The 15747-nt window shown below is 47.2% G+C and overlaps 1 protein-coding gene across 16 annotated transcripts in view; it reads right to left on the bottom strand.

Annotated features, from left to right (window-relative positions):
- The window catches only part of LOC135520929 (titin-like), a 56711-nt gene that overhangs the window by 4779 nt on the left and 36185 nt on the right, over positions 1 to 15747 (bottom strand). For 8 of the 16 annotated variants that reach the window (XM_064946788.1, XM_064946796.1, XM_064946791.1 and 5 more), the window contains 19 exons: positions 14756 to 14931; positions 14522 to 14635; positions 13472 to 13684; positions 12979 to 13116; positions 11446 to 12780; positions 10968 to 11210; positions 10438 to 10818; positions 10002 to 10223; positions 9570 to 9785; positions 9170 to 9421; positions 7672 to 7875; positions 7254 to 7466; positions 6935 to 7147; positions 6544 to 6738; positions 6110 to 6277; positions 5134 to 5336; positions 4718 to 4759; positions 3824 to 3886; positions 2187 to 2369 (listed from right to left, as the gene is read on the bottom strand). In XM_064946788.1, coding sequence (XP_064802860.1) covers positions 2187 to 2369; positions 3824 to 3886; positions 4718 to 4759; positions 5134 to 5336; positions 6110 to 6277; positions 6544 to 6738; positions 6935 to 7147; positions 7254 to 7466; positions 7672 to 7875; positions 9170 to 9421; positions 9570 to 9785; positions 10002 to 10223; positions 10438 to 10818; positions 10968 to 11210; positions 11446 to 12780; positions 12979 to 13116; positions 13472 to 13684; positions 14522 to 14635; positions 14756 to 14931 — 4774 coding nt within the window. Of the gene's footprint in view, positions 1 to 8; positions 841 to 2186; positions 2370 to 3823; positions 3887 to 4717; positions 4760 to 5133; positions 5337 to 6109; positions 6278 to 6543; positions 6739 to 6934; positions 7148 to 7253; positions 7467 to 7671; positions 7876 to 9169; positions 9422 to 9569; positions 9786 to 10001; positions 10224 to 10437; positions 10819 to 10967; positions 11211 to 11445; positions 12781 to 12978; positions 13117 to 13471; positions 13685 to 14521; positions 14636 to 14755; positions 14932 to 15747 lie in introns of those variants that run through there. The other 8 variants (XM_064946803.1, XM_064946795.1, XM_064946793.1 and 5 more) reach the window with 8 other exon arrangements.

Below are 15747 nucleotides of genomic sequence, written 5' to 3'. Positions count from 1 at the left end.
CCATCAAACATGTTCAGCAAGAATTTATTGCATTTTTGGGGGGTCAAAATTGATTGTCAAATGGGCATGCAGCAGGACAAAATATATTGCAGTTGACAAGAGTGTTTTACCAAATACCAGTGAACGAAACTTAGGTCATGTATACTATAACATTTGATCAAGCTGCCCCAAAGTTACCTCATCAGTGTCAGATGTGCATACAAAAAATAACAGTGAATTGTGATGAGGTATATACACTGTATACTCAAATATACACTGTAGCTTTCCACTAGTGCTGGGTTAATGTGCTTCTATAGAAGACTTCATACATGAAATACCACAACACGCCACTAACTAATCCTACTATGACATATGACAACATTGATGTCTGTCTGGATGTGTACAAAAACACCTTCTATTAGTGGAACCTGCACATATCAAAACTGGTCCTACTGTAAAAAGCCACCTGTCAACTGTCATTGTCAGATGCACCTCGTCTTGTCCAGATAATCAGATATACAAAAACAGAAGTGGGGTCATCGTCAAGTCTTTAAACTTTTTAGGAAGGAGCAACAGTCAGTAGGAACAGTTAGGAAGAGTTGGGGAGGGGGGGACTGAGCAAGATACACAGGAAGTAAGAGTCACATGACAGGAAGCAGCTTCTGAAGTAGAAGAAGATGATGATGAAGAGCTGTGATGAAGAAGAGAAGAAGAAGGAGCTAGAGGTTGATGGCCTGCCTACACACATCCCTCTCTCTGGTCCTCTCCCTCTGGGCTGGCTTGAGGGGCCCCTAGGATGCCACCTCAGCTGCGTTTAGAGTAGAAGTCTTGCAGGGGGCCACGCGGAAGGCGGATGGCGAACTGAGGGGAGAAGGGTGGGGGTGGAGAGGGGGAGAGAGATGAGAGAGGTAGGGGATGTTGAAATGTCTGATGTAGGGTAATGGATAGGAAGGCTATGCAAAGCTGTGTCATGGTCTAAGAGAGGAAGAATGGAGAATGCATGTCTGAGTTGGACTAGGTGGTTATGGGTAACCTGTGGGCCTTCAGACTCTTGGGGACAGGAGTATCAGTACACGGAATAACAAAGCAAAGTGAGAAAAAGGAAGTGTGGGAAAGCAGAGTTAGGGAAAGAGGGGCAGTATTTAGGAGAAGGGGACAGGATGGAGGACATGAAGCAGAAAACAAGCACATCACTGAGGGAAAGAGGGGCAGTATTTAGGAGAAGGAGGCAGAATGGAGGACATGAAGCAGAAAACAAGCACATCACTGAGGGAAAGAGGGGCAGTATTTAGGAGGAGGCAGGATGGAGGACATGAAGCAGAAAACAAGCACATCACTGAGGGAAAGAGGGGCAGTATTTAGGAGAAGGAGGCAGGATGGAGGACATGAAGCAGAAAACAAGCACATCACTGAGGGAAAGAGGAGACAGGAGGACGAGCACACAGGTCAACTCTTCTACTCCAAGGTCATGATCTTCAAGTCACAGGGTCATGCAGTTTCTCTGTCCAATCAGGTCTGGTTGTCATGCACTGAGGGGAGGGTCAGACTAAGGGACAGCCAATGAGGAGGTAAAGACAGAGCTGGGCTTAGAAACCTGACCAATAGGCTCAGACACCACATGCCTAAACCATAAGTCCCTTCCCCACAACAAACAGCTGAACATCCAGACAGACTGGGCCACAAGGTGAACAGACTGATCTGTTCCAATCAGTCTGGACAAGGTGTTCTTCAGTTGGCCCATGCAAACAGAAATCTTTCCATTTTAGTAGGGTAGTAATGACAGAAAGCCTTTCATAGACTAGATGGGTCCGGTTGAAGACAAAAAGGCCTTGCTCAAAGACATGCAATAAGTGTTTGCATTGCATCAACACAAACCAAGAGGAACAAAAAGTAGAACCACAGGATGGTGTTGTGGTTCTCCACCCCAACACATCAACTCAGAGAACACAACAGACAGCCATACGGAGGGAAACGTGTGGTGGGCTACTTCCATTCAGTCAATTCAGGAATATATTCACACATTTCAATTTCTCCTCATCTCCCAAATTGACTTGCATTGAAATGGAACTGCCCCCGACATTGTGTGCTAACATCCATTCCTACTCTGTGGAATGGGAGAGCTGGGAAGCTGGCGTGAACTACAGAGAGCTGAGGGGAGGGGTGTGTGGTGGGGTACGGCACAGTGTCTGGTCTGAGATGGTACTCACCCCGTCGGCATCAGGTAAAGGCTGTCCGTTGATGCCCAGGCTGCGGAAGGGGGAGTGAGTGGACAGGCGCTTGTCCCATTCGCTGGGCCCCCGGGACTCTGGGACAGACGCCATGAAGTTCCTCTTCAGCTCACTGATACTAGTATGATGCCTGATGAGATCCTCCTGGGGCTTCTCAAAGTCCTGGAGGGAGGGAGAAGTGGGAGGGAGGGAGGAAGGAGAGGGGGAGTGGGAGAGAGGTAGGGAGACAGGAGAGGGAGGAAAAGGGAGGGGGAGAGAGAGAAGAGAGAGGGAGGGAGAAGAGGGGAGAGAGAGTGAGAGAAGAGAGAGAGAGAGAGAGAGAGGAGAGAGAGGTAGAGTGTGAGGTAGAGAGAGAGAGAGCGGTAGAGAGAGAGAGAGAGAGAGAGAGAGAGAGAGAGAGAGAGAGAGAGAGAGAGAGGTAGAGAGGTAGAGAGGTAGAGAGAGAGAGAGAGAGAGAGAGGTAGAGAGAGGTAGAGAGAGAGAGGTAAAGTGGAAAATGACAAACATTTGGTTTGGAAAATAGGTGTGGAGAAGAGGAGTGACAGAGTGTGTAGAAGGTGGAGAGAGAAAGCAGGTGTGTCAGAAACAATGTCACTCATATGAACATGTTTAGATAATAAACAATGTCAACCAAGCAGCAGGTTACTTTTGCTGTTCTATTTAACTCAAAGCTACAGCGTTAAAGCAGGCAGGAACTCAGTTCATCTGATCGATTCAAAAATAAAATGGATTCTCTGAGCCATCATTGATAAATCAACCCGTTCAATTCGTGAGCAGCACTATATAGAATCTGATCAGGTTACAAATCACAGCGGATGAGAGCGAGGTGATGTTAGCACACATTACTTTTGGTCACAGATACAGGTGGTCACTATGCAGCGACAGCAGCATCCTGCTTCTGTGGCTGGATGAATCTTATGGTGATGAGAGCAGTGGAGCTCTTAGAAGTCATTTATTCACAATGACATAAATATATGACTGGGAAGACATCATAAACTAGATTCAGAAAGGGCCACGAATAGTGGACGAGCTGGTGAGTGGAAAGATATGTGATGGCAGAGCAGTGGAGAGGGAAGGTTGGTGGTGGCCTGCCCTATATGGAGGATGGTCTACTGTAGACCGAGGAGAGACCAAGCTGAAACAAGATGTCAGGAATGTAATGGTAATGCTTCTACTAACACTCAAATGGCCGAGCTTGGAGACGGAACAACATCTCAGCTGCATAAGGTGGCCGATCAGTAACAGTATCTACAAACACCACAAATTAAACACTCCAGGCTCCCTTTCATGGAACGTGAATGGTGTGATGTCTGGGGAGAAGAGACCACAATCCCAATCATATACTTTGCAAGAAGCAATCAGGAGATATCAAGTACTCAACAACATTCCCCTGAAACAAGTAGCTTGCTGAGTTGAGTTAATTTCGCCACACACAAAGCAAAGTAGAGGTTACAGTCAAAATCATCTACTAGCAAAAGCAAAGACGCCTATGTAATACACAAGATGTGAATCAGTAATGTCACATGCAAAGCAGCCTGTTGTATTATAGCAGCCAGTAGCCAAAGAGCAAGAAAACAGTGTACAGAGACAGATCTCCAGAAGACGGGGAAACAAACCTCCAACATTAAAAGACTATGTCTGATATAAATTGAGTCACCCTCAGTTCTCTTAGCTCTTTTCTGTGAAGGAACAAACAAGGAGAAAGGTGTGGGTTACACAGGTTCCACGTGACATCATGGCAGACGTCACAACGTGGACATGCATTGTTGCATGGGGAGGGGGGTGGTGAGGGGTCTGCATGCAGAGTGGCCTGGAGCCTCTGGGGGCCACAAGGGCCCTGGAATCCCAGATGTGCAAAGCAGGGGACCCAAGACAGGGCTATTAGAATGGGTGTCTTGAAGGGGTGGGGGGGTAAAGGTGAAGGGTCAGGCAGGGATACAGTACTCAATAGAAACACTAGTCATCATGAAAACCTAGTCCTGTGTCATGCATGTAAATGCAGCAGCCAATGAGGAATCTTCTTTCAACATTCATTCTTCAAAGGCCCTAACTTTTCTTCCTGTCTGGACTGATGTACAAACCAAAAGCATATGTAATGTATCTCATATACGTCATCTCAGTCTGTGCACATGACCAATACCAATGCTGTTGTCATAGACAATGTCTGACTTGAACATGAGGTCAACTCAAAGACCTTGTAGTTTGTGAGCAGTATTCAAATGAGTCTTATGGATGGGAGACTGGCAGTGGTGTAAGCTAGAAACCAGGAGAATAAAACTTATGGATGGGAGAGAGTCTTATGGGTGGGAGTGGAGTGAAGTTAGTCTTATGGATGGGAGACTTGGCAGTGGTGTAAGCTAGAATGGGAGTGGAGTGACCACAATACTAATATAATAAGTTAGTCTTATGGATGGGAGACTTGGCAGTGGTGTAAGCTAGAATGGGAGTGGAGTGACCACAATACTAATATAATGCACAAGCAGGAGTCGGGACAAGGTCAAAGGTCTGACCTTCCTCATTTGAACCGGCTCCTCAGTGTCCGTCTGCTCAGACTGGAGTTACCCCAGGCATGGAGGAGGAGAGAAGGCATAATGGTGTTAGAATCCTCCACTAGGAGCCTCGTCCCCGTCCATAGCAGAGCCACCTGAGGAACTTGTGATCTGAGGTGTGTCTTTGTTACACTATCATTACTGTGACCAATGGAGGGCAGAAATGATGATGCACAGCTATTCTATTTATAACTATAGAAAAATCAGCATTTTATACTTCTCTTATAAATAATACTATGTGATGAATATAGCAATATCGCTGCTGAGACCAGTCTATCTGTAACTTCTATGACCAGTATATCTGTGTGTGAGGGGTGAATGATGATGATCCTTGTACGGCAGGGGATTGTGGGAGTTGTAGTTCCTAGGTGCAGTACCTTGACCTCGGCTGAGCCCTCGTCCACTGCCTCCACGGTGACCTGCAGCTTCCTGTCGTCCTGGCGGGCTGGCAGCCTGATGGGGGTGGAGGTCTGGGGCTGCTGGAGGTCCAGGGGGGCCATGGGGATCCCTGCCTCCATCAGGGCTGCCTGGGAGAAGACTGGGGCGCTGACCGGACGGGCGGCCTTGTGGGTGGCCACCACTGGCAGGAGAGAGACAGGACAGAGGGAGTGTTAGTATTTATATAGATGGTTTTGTATATAGGGCAGGAGAGAGACGGTCTGCGTGCTTTGAGACCATCAAACCCGGTGTAGTGAGAGGTAAACACACTGACAGAGCGCAGAAGAACATCTTGAACATCCACATATACAAAACAAACTTATAATCAACTCCACACACACACACACACACACACTGAGGCCAGGGCACACACACACACTGAGGCCAGGGCACACACAGACTTCGGGTACACACTGTACCTTCACGGGCCAGCTCAGTCTAGTCTAGAATGAGACTAGCAAGGGGAAAAGCTTGGATGAGTTATAGGAAGCAACTGTTCACAATATAGAACAGGCAGCAAAGCATGGCCATTACTTCTCAACCGTAGCCAACGATGCAAATAGCAGAAGTTGTCCTGACTCATTGAGTTAATAACCAACGATGCAAATAGCAGAAGTTGTCCTGACTCATGGGGTGAATAAGCTCACGCCTCACTGTGGTATAGTATTCCTAAAGCCGTTAAAAGGAAAACTAAAGATGTATTTCTTCTATAAAGCAAAGCATAACCAAAGACCCATTGGTTCGTCAAACAACGTATTTTTCAGGGGAAAATCCCATGACAAAGCACAACCACGTTGTAAAAGTGTTGGACGAATGTTAGTCAGCGAGCTTTTCTGGTAAGTTGAGGTTGGAGAGCGGGTGTGAGATCAACATATTGTTTTAGGGCAGCACGCAAAAACTCAAGACGCAAAGTACCTGCAACCGATTTGTTATCCTGCAACACAAACCAATGGTCATCCACATCTCTCTGGGGTTGTGCTGGTCTCTTCTCCTCCTCCACCACCACTCTGGGTTTGGGCTGAGCGGCTGGACCTCTGACCACAGTTATGTCAGTATAGACCTGGAGACGCTCCCGGAGAGCAACTGATACAAACACACAAACAGAGCTCTTATCTAAGACACAGCTTACATGCATCGTTAAAGTATCAGTAGAAGGCCATTTTGCAATTCTCTAAAAAATTCAAACTAGCAATAGTGATCTCAATCTGCGATTTAATTGAATTCCAAATAGATATGCCGGACAAAATGAACTGATGTTTTTGGTAGTTTCAGTCTTTTGGTAGTCTCAGTCTGCAGCTAAAATGAGCAGGAAAAGCAGGGGGACAGGGAAATGAAGAGATGGGGGGTACCTAATTCTTTAGGGGCAGCATCCAGCAGAACAAACCAGTCATCGTCCACCTCTCTCTGTCTCTGAGGCAGCCTCTGCTGCAGGGTCCTCTCCTCTCTCCACCTCTCCTCCACTATCGTCACCCTTTTCTGGGTTCTCTGCTCTGTGCTCGTCACCATCACGTCAACCACAGGGGCAGGTCTAGTTACCACAGCAACTGATACAGACAGACACAGAGTACCCAGGAGACTCGACTATGATACTCTTACCATTCACAAATTATAACACAGAATCTAATTGTGGCCAAAGCTGCACATATCTGATTAGAGACACTTTACGACACATCATTATAAAAAAATATATAGGGGAATGTGAAGCACAACCGAGCTCAGGATGATGCAGTTAGTGGGTACCTGTTGGCATTTTCACAGGCTCTTGGCGAGAGGCTTCAAAGAGCGTGGACCAATCATCACCCTCCCCTCTCTCTTGGGGAGGCAGTGTTTTCACCAGTTCAACCTCCGGTTGACGTCTGTCCTCCACCACTCTATGTGGTTTCCTAGTTTCCTCCACCACAATCACTGTTCTCCGGGGTACCAGCTCTATAACCTCTCTGTCTACATGGAACGCTGAAATAAAACAAGGATAACAGGCTTATCAATGCCAAGTAATACACAATCTGGGTTCAGCGTTTTACCAAAGAAAAGGGGGCAGACGGTGGTCAAGCAGCAATACCCTTGGGTGTGGTCAGTATCTTGGAGGGAGCGCGGTCCCAGAGCACAAACCAATCATCATCCTCTTCTTTAGGTGTTACCACAGGCCCCTCCTCTATCTTAACAGTCTCTTCCATGATCCTCACGGTCTTCGGTGGTTTCTGTTCCACTGTCTCCTTCCCCACCGTAACAGCTGTGGTGCTCCCACCAGAGTAAATCACCACCACTGGTACAGCTGATAGAGACAGAAACACAGCCCAACAGTCCACAAGGGATCAGGTCTTTTACTAGAACATGGAAATATAATAGTGGAATCCTTGTCAAAAGCTTTTGTGGATAGTCAACAGGCTCACACAACAATTGAGAGCCTTTGGATGCAAGAGAAGGGTTGGTATTTGTATTTCGAGTGGCCAACAGCAAGCTTAGAATGGTCAAAGTACCTGCTACTTTAGGGGCAACATCCAGCTGCAGAAACCAATCATCATCCTGCTCTCTCTGCGGTTGTGTTGCCTTACCCTCCAGGGCAACGTCTTCAGGAAGTGATCGGACTGCTTCCACCACAAACACTCTTGGTTCAGGCTCACTGATCAGATGTTTGGCGGGCACAACCTCTGGGTATACCCTATCGCTAACAGCCAGGGAAACTGGAGCAAAAAGACACACAGAGAGCTTGATATACCACAACTACTATTTGAGGGTCCTGTTGATGATTGACCAGTCATAACCCAAGAGATGTCATGTTCCTAATTCACACAAGAAAAACGCATAGGTTTGGTTAGTTAGCTTGTTGGCAGTACTGTATGTCTGAGGTACCTGGTGGTTAGTTAGCTTGTTGGCAGTACTGTATGTCTGAGGTACCTGGTGGTTAGTTAGCTTGTTGGCAGTACTGTATGTCTGAGGTACCTGGTGGTTAGTTAGCTTGTTGGCAGTACTGTATGTCTGAGGTACCTGGTGGTTAGTTAGCTTGTTGGCAGTACTGTACGTCTGAGGTACCTGGTGGTTAGTTAGCGTGTTGGCAGTACTGTATGTCTGAGGTACCTGGTGGTTAGTTAGCTTGTTGGCAGTACTGTACGTCTGAGGTACCTGGTGGTTAGTTAGCTTGTTGGCAGTACTGTATGTCTGAGGTACCTGGTGGTTAGTTAGCTTGTTGGCAGTACTGTATGTCTGAGGTACCTGGTGGTTAGTTAGCTTGTTGGCAGTACTGTATGTCTGAGGTACCTGGTGGTTAGTTAGCTTGTTGGCAGTACTGTACGTCTGAGGTACCTGGTGGTTAGTTAGCTTGTTGGCAGTACTGTATGTCTGAGGTACCTGGTGGTTAGTTAGCTTGTTGGCAGTACTGTATGTCTGAGGTACCTGGTGGTTAGTTAGCTTGTTGGCAGTACTGTATGTCTGAGGTACCTGGTGGTTAGTTAGCTTGTTGGCAGTACTGTATGTCTGAGGTACCTGGTGGTTAGTTAGCTTGTTGGCAGTACTGTATGTCTGAGGTACCTGGTGGTTAGTTAGCTTGTTGGCAGTACTGTACGTCTGAGGTACCTGGTGGTTAGTTAGCTTGTTGGCAGTACTGTATGTCTGAGGTACCTGGTGGTTAGTTAGCTTGTTGGCAGTACTGTATGTCTGAGGTACCTGGTGGTTAGTTAGCTTGTTGGCAGTACTGTATGTCTGAGGTACCTGGTGGTTAGTTAGCTTGTTGGCAGTACTGTATGTCTGAGGTACCTGGTGGTTAGTTAGCTTGTTGGCAGTACTGTATGTCTGAGGTACCTGGTGGTTAGTTAGCTTGTTGGCAGTACTGTATGTCTGAGGTACCTGGTGGTTAGTTAGCTTGTTGGCAGTACTGTATGTCTGAGGTACCTGGTGGTTAGTTAGCTTGTTGGCAGTACTGTATGTCTGAGGTACCTGGTGGTTAGTTAGCTTGTTGGCAGTACTGTATGTCTGAGGTACCTGGTGGAACCCCAGCAAGTTCTTCACGGACGGCATCCAACAGAACAAACCGGCCATCTCCCTCCTCTCTCTCTGCTGGTGGTCTCTGCTCTGGGATGATCATCTCTGACTGAAGGATCTCCTCTTGCTGTCCCCACCTCTCTTCAACAATAGTCACCCTCTTCTTCATTATTTTTTCTATGGTCGTCACATCAACTACAGAGGTGGTCTGGCTTAATTCTGGATATACCGGAGTATGCTCACCAATAGCAACTGATACAGACAGGGGGAAGTCCTTTAGTTTAGGGACTTTACCATGTTCTCCAAAGTTACAAAAATCATAGTTTATTCTCAGTCAAAGCTGGGAAATGTGCACATCTGCAACTGTACAAAGATTGTGGCAATTAAGCAGGAACGGTACCTGGTGGTACAATGATCGGCTCCTCACGGACATCAGCAAACAGTGTAAACCAATCATCATCTCTCTCTGGTTGTCGCTGCCACTCCTCTACTTCCCGTTCCTGTTGTGGCCTCGTCTCCTCCACCAGAACCACCACTGGCTTCTGCTGTTCAGCCTTTACCTCAACCACAGGGCTGATCACATCTGGAGAAACCGCTGTTGGCTCTGCTGGAGCGACTGATACAAACACACATAGTACATTACCCTTCAGATTCAGATAGATGTGTGGGCTCACAAAAAGCCATGTCATCAAAGATCATATTCCCAGATAAACATTCCCAAGTTCATATGGGAAAAGCACTACGGTTAGTCTGCGAGTTTGGTGAGTTGAGTTGGGTATATTTTGGATGGAATCAGGGGCTGAGGCACAAAGCCTTGAATTGTATGGGGTACCTGGTGGTATATAGGATGTTTCTCTGGGCACGACATCCAGTTGCACAAACCAGTCATCGTCCATCTCTCTTGATGGCTGTGGTGGAAGTATAATTTCTTCTTGACGTTGCTCCTCTTGCATTACAGTCACCCTTCTCTCCTCTCTCTGCTCTACTGTAGTCAACTCAACCACAGAGGAGACGCTTTCCTCAGGGTATACTGGAATACGCTCTTCCACAGAAGCTGATACAAACACACATTCCTCAGATACTGGAAGATAATTGAAATAACTACACAAAGCAATGTATCTGAAGCCCTTCTCTTGGTGGATAGTCAAATGTCTTGTTAGTTATTCTTATTTGAAAGTTTTCTGCAGCGTATGAAGCACAGGCTCAGGGGAGATGTTGTTAATATTGTGGTGGGACTGGGAAGCAGTGCATGAAAATCATGGAAATACCTGACGGAATCACAGATGGTTCTCTGGGAACAATGTCCAGCAGAACAAACCAGTCATCGTCCATCTCTCTCTGTGACGGTTTCTGTTCCAGACGGCTCTGGTCTTCCTGTAACTCCACTACAGTCACCCTGGTCTCCTCTCTCTGTGACGGTTTCTGTTCCAGACGGCTCTGGTCTTCCTGTGACTCCATCTCCTCCACTAAAGTCACCCTGGTCTCCTCTCTCTGTGACGGTTTCTGTTCCAGACGGCTCTGATCTTCCTGTGACTCCATCTCCTCCACTACAGTCACCCTGGTCTCCTCTCTCTGCACCACTGTCATCACTTTAACCATGGATGAGATGGTTTCCTCTACGTACACCTGAACTTGCTCTTGCAAAGAAGCTGATACATAAAGACACCATGAACCGTGAGAGACATGAAGATCAAAGCCTAGTTCGATGATTAATCAGTTAATCAGTTGTTTCAATCCATAAAATACCAAAAATTGAGGCATAGCACAAGGAGCAGGGCTTGTTGAAAGTTCTTCATACCTGAAACTGGTGTGGTTGGTACACCTGAAGGAACACGATCAGCCAGGTCCAAGAGCATAAACCAATCATCTTCCTGCATTTGCCGTGGTCTCCGTCCTTCCACCAATCCCCTTTCAGGCTGTTGCTGTGTGTCCTCCACTTCAATGCATTCCCTCTCTGGTGCTTTTTGCTCGACCGTGTCTACTAACACCACAGAGAATCTTGTGGAGACCACAGGCACCAGAGCGGAGTCAGCTGGCATTACTGACAAAGTAGAGACAGCAGTTCTCTCAGCCACACAAATCCATACTGCACCAAAGGCTTATCTTTCAATTGAAATGGCGAGTGTTGTAAAACACACAAGAGCTGGTTAGCTTTGCGGAGGGAATGTTCGAGATGGAATTGTCAGTAATTGTGTGGGTGGATGTAAAGCAAGCGTTTCCATAACGGTTTCAAAGGTGACGGGGAGAAGCAAAGCTGATTGGTTGATGGGACGTACCTGGAGGCTGATAAAGAGTCTTGTGTGGGAGGCGGTCCAGCAGCACAACCCAATCGTCCTTGTCTTCTGGCTGGGATGTCTGCATATTCACTTCCACTACCTCTTCTTCTTCTTCTTCTTGGGGCTTCTCCATTTGTCTGACTCTATGTGAAACCCTCTCCACATCCTTTCTGAATTTCACCAAAACTTCCCCCTCTGTATAAAAACCATCACCCAGCCTTTCCTCTGATAAAATGTCCTCTGATGACTTTTCCTCGAGTGTCTTCTGTGTTCTCCTCATTTCTTCCACTATTCTCACTGTTTTCTTGGTTTTCACCACAGTCTGCTCTCCCTTTGGCAACCTTTCCTCCGACATCTGCCGCATCCTATCCTCTAGACCTCCTTTCACCTCTATCAATCCCTCGCCTGAAACCTTCACCTGTTCCACTCTCTCCTGTTTCTCCTCCCTGACCTTTTCCTGTTCTTGGAGCCACTCCTGCTGAATTGTAACTATCGGTAACCCTAACTTCTCTGCCGCAAATAGTTCATTGAATTTCACCATAAGTTGTCCCTCTTTATAAAAATGGCCTCCTATCTGGTCCTCTGACAACTTCTCAGATGCTTTCTTCTCTAGTTCATCTGGAAGACTCTCATCCTGTGTCACTATAGTCACCTTCTTCCTCCTCCTCCTTTCCACTCTTATCTCTCCTCTCCTTTCCTCAAGCCCCTCTGGCAACCCTTCCACCAAAGCCTGATGCTTCCTCTCCTCTAACCATCCTTCATCCTCTTTCAATCCCTTGTCTGAAACTGCTACCTGTTCCAGCGTCTCCTCCTCCATCCCTCCTTGTTGCCTCATCTTTTTCACTATAGTCACACTATTCTGGGCCCTCAAATCTACTCTCCGTACCACAGAGGAGGTGCTCGCCACATTTGACCACCCTTCTTCAGATTCCTCTGCCTCTTCCATACTCTCCTCTTTTAGTCCCTCATCTTCCCCGGACTCATCTGGCAGCAATCCTTTGAGAAACACCTCTTTTATCTGCTCCTCCAACTCATCTACTTCCTCCACATTCTCTTTCGCTGCCTCTACCACCTCCTCCTCTACCTCCCCCTCCTCTTGTTCTACCCCTCTCTCATCCTCCTGCTGCTGCCTGGCCTCCACCTCCTCCTGTATCCTCTCCTCCAGCTCATCCACCTCCTGCAGCCGTTCTTCCAAAACCTTCACCTCCCTCAGTCTCTCATCCAGCACCTCTACCTCCCTCAGCTTCTCCACCAGGAACACCCCTTCCTGGAGCCTCTTGATCACCTCCCTCCTCTCCTGCCTAGTCTCCTTCTCCAGGGAGACTTGGGGAGAGACTGAGGAGGGGCAGATTGGGGTTATCAGTATAGGAGGAACAGGAGTGTAGACTATTCAGTGTGGTGAAACGTTCAGAATGTTACAGACAGAAATTCTGATTCCCTGTTCTACCAGACAGACAATCATGTCTGTTCTGCAAACTCTATTTCTGTGCTAATGAATAACCGCTAGTGAATGTATATAGTATGACGACTCACATGGAGGTGTGTCTGCAAACTCAACGCTGCGGTCCAACTGCATGACCCAGTCATCACTTTGTTCCTGCCTTGGCTGTAGCAGCCTCTCCAGAATGTTGGCCGTGGCCACCTTTGCCACCTGGGCAGAGCGGTATTTGACTGAGGACATCACAGAAACATTTAGAACAGAGCGGATCCCTTATATATGGAAAAATAACGTAGCACGTGAGCACACTGCAAACAGAGGATCATCAGCAAAGCATACTTACCACAGTATCACAGCTCTACATCAATGAGGGCCAAGCACCATTGATAAGATAGAAACATTAAATAAGCCAGTACATGACAGAGCAACATCTTTAAAGATGTCATCACGGTCAGTGGCGAGCTTAGCAGGTTCACCTTCCATCACTGTAAACTTCTAAAGCACACCTCAACGGAGGATTCATTGTCAAAGCGAGGATGCACACAGTGACAGTAACACCAGGTACAGAATGAGGTTAACAACAGATACCTGGCGGTTTCATCATGGGGTAGGGGACATAGGGAAGGGAGGGTCGTCTGCCCAGCAGGACAAACCAATCCTCCTCTTTCTCCTCCTCCTGTCTCCCCTGCTGCTGTTCATCAGACACTCGTCCCTGCCATGTCTGACTGACAGTCTGGACAGACTTGCCATCATCCCAGCTCTGAGTAGAAGTCTCCACAGAGAAAGTCTCCCCCCCTCTGGCTGTTGATAGAACATGAGGTAATGGTGTTACTGCAGGAGTTAATGGTGAAGTTAGATGGAGGAGAGAGTAAGGCAAAGCTCCCCTCCACAGCTCTGCATTTTGGGGGCTTTCAGAGCAAAGCTCCCCTCCACAGCTCTGCATTTTAGGGGCTTTCAGAGCAAAGATCACTGATTTAGTAAGCAAATGGAATTCAATGTATCTGGCAGGCAGATAGCAAATTAAGTTAGTACGAGACTACCACACAATTCTCAGATCTGCAGAGCTAGACATTTAGTTCCAAGCACAGGAACGGCAGTCTCCTGGACACAATGATGTCCATCATCAAGCACGGACCAAAGAACTGAAGGCTCTCTTTAACAAGCAACACAACACGAACCAAAGAACTGAATGCTCTCTTTAACAAGCAACACAACACGGACCAAAGAACTGAAGGCTCTCTTTAACAAGCAACACAACACGGACCAAAGAACTGAAGGCTCTCTTCAACAAGCAACACAACACGGGCCAAAGACTCAAGAGCTCTGAAGCTGCTGTTAGTCAGTCATAAGCTGTTAGAAGTGAATGGAGCATCAATGTAACTGTAGCTGTGATTGATTGGCAGGTCATTCTGAGCTGCCCTTGGTGAGTCACCAGCGTTGACCCAAGCTGGCCTGAGATTAGGCCTCAGCATAAGGGTTGGAGCTAATGAGATGATGAGAGGACTGACAGAGCGCAGGGTTAGATCAAGCTGACTCAAAGCTACAGTATGTAGTTCTCTAGCAAGGCTGAACTGAAGTTGCTCTATGTAAGCTGAGTCAAAACTTCAATGATGGTCCACATGGTTCCTGATTGGCTACCTGGTGAAAAGAAAGTCTGGGGTTGGTCAGATCCCAGCATGAAGAACCAATCGTCATCCTCGGTCTTGTTTGGACTAGCAGAGAGCTGCGAGGCTTGGAGATCATCATCTCCAGCTATAAGAGTGGGACAAGTTGGTGAGAGACTGATCCTGTAGTCGTGCGCGCTGGCACGAACACACACATTCCCACACACAAAAAGCACATACTGTAATACACGCATACACACACCCACACCTTCGTCGATGGTGCGGGACAGCCTCTTGCTGGCGGACCGTGTGAAGCGCGGGGCGGGCCGGGCGATCATGGAACTGGCCTGGCGGGTCTGGGCCTGGGTACGGCCACTGTACCTGAACTTTGACCCCAGCGCCAGGAACCGGGAGCGGGACGACGGGGGCTCCACGGACGACACCCTGGGGGAGGAGAATCACATAGTCACTCACAGTTTCTAGACATGCTTATTATAATGATTTGGTTTCATAGTTCATAATAGCTTGCATCAATAAATAAATATATATATATCACACCACTGGGCCAGCCAAACTCCAGCTTTAGTAAGAGCTTAGTCATGTTCCTCCAATGGCATACGGCCAGGTGATGTAGACCAATCGCATGTTACCTGAACCATGTTAATCCAGAGCTCCTCCTGTATGACGGACTTGTCATGTACAGTGCTGTGAAAAGGGTTTGCCCTTTTCCTAATTCTATACTTTCTATATGTTAATGCTGAATGTTATCATATCTTCAAACAAAGCACAATATTAGATAAAGGTAACCTGAGTGAACAAATAACACAACAATTACATACTTATTTAGTTTATTTCATGAACAAAGTTATGCAACACCCAATGTCTGTGTGTAAAAGTCATTGCCCCATTACACTCAATAACTGGTTCTTCCACCTTTAGCTGCAATGACTCCAACCAAACGCTTCCTGTAGTTGTTGATCAGTCTCACGTCTCTGTGCAGGAATCCCCCCCCAACAATCACACTACCACCACCATGCTTGACCGTTGGTATGAGGTTCAAACTGTGGAATGCAGGGTTTGGTTTTCTCCAGGCATAATGAGACTTTGACTCATCTGTCCATAAAACGTTCTTCCAAACTTGAGTCATCTTTTTGGACAAGATGGGTCCCATTATGTCTGGCGAAAACCAAACACTGCATTCCACAGTAAGAACCTCATACCAACGGTCAAGCATGGTGGTGGTAGTGTGATGATTTGGTG

The sequence above is a fragment of the Oncorhynchus masou genome, chromosome 29 (assembly GCF_036934945.1).
Source record: "Oncorhynchus masou masou isolate Uvic2021 chromosome 29, UVic_Omas_1.1, whole genome shotgun sequence".
In the NCBI taxonomy this organism is placed as follows: Eukaryota; Metazoa; Chordata; class Actinopteri; order Salmoniformes; family Salmonidae; genus Oncorhynchus; species Oncorhynchus masou.
Note: the sequence above shows the minus strand (reverse complement) of the source record. Positions and strands in the feature narration are given on the sequence as shown.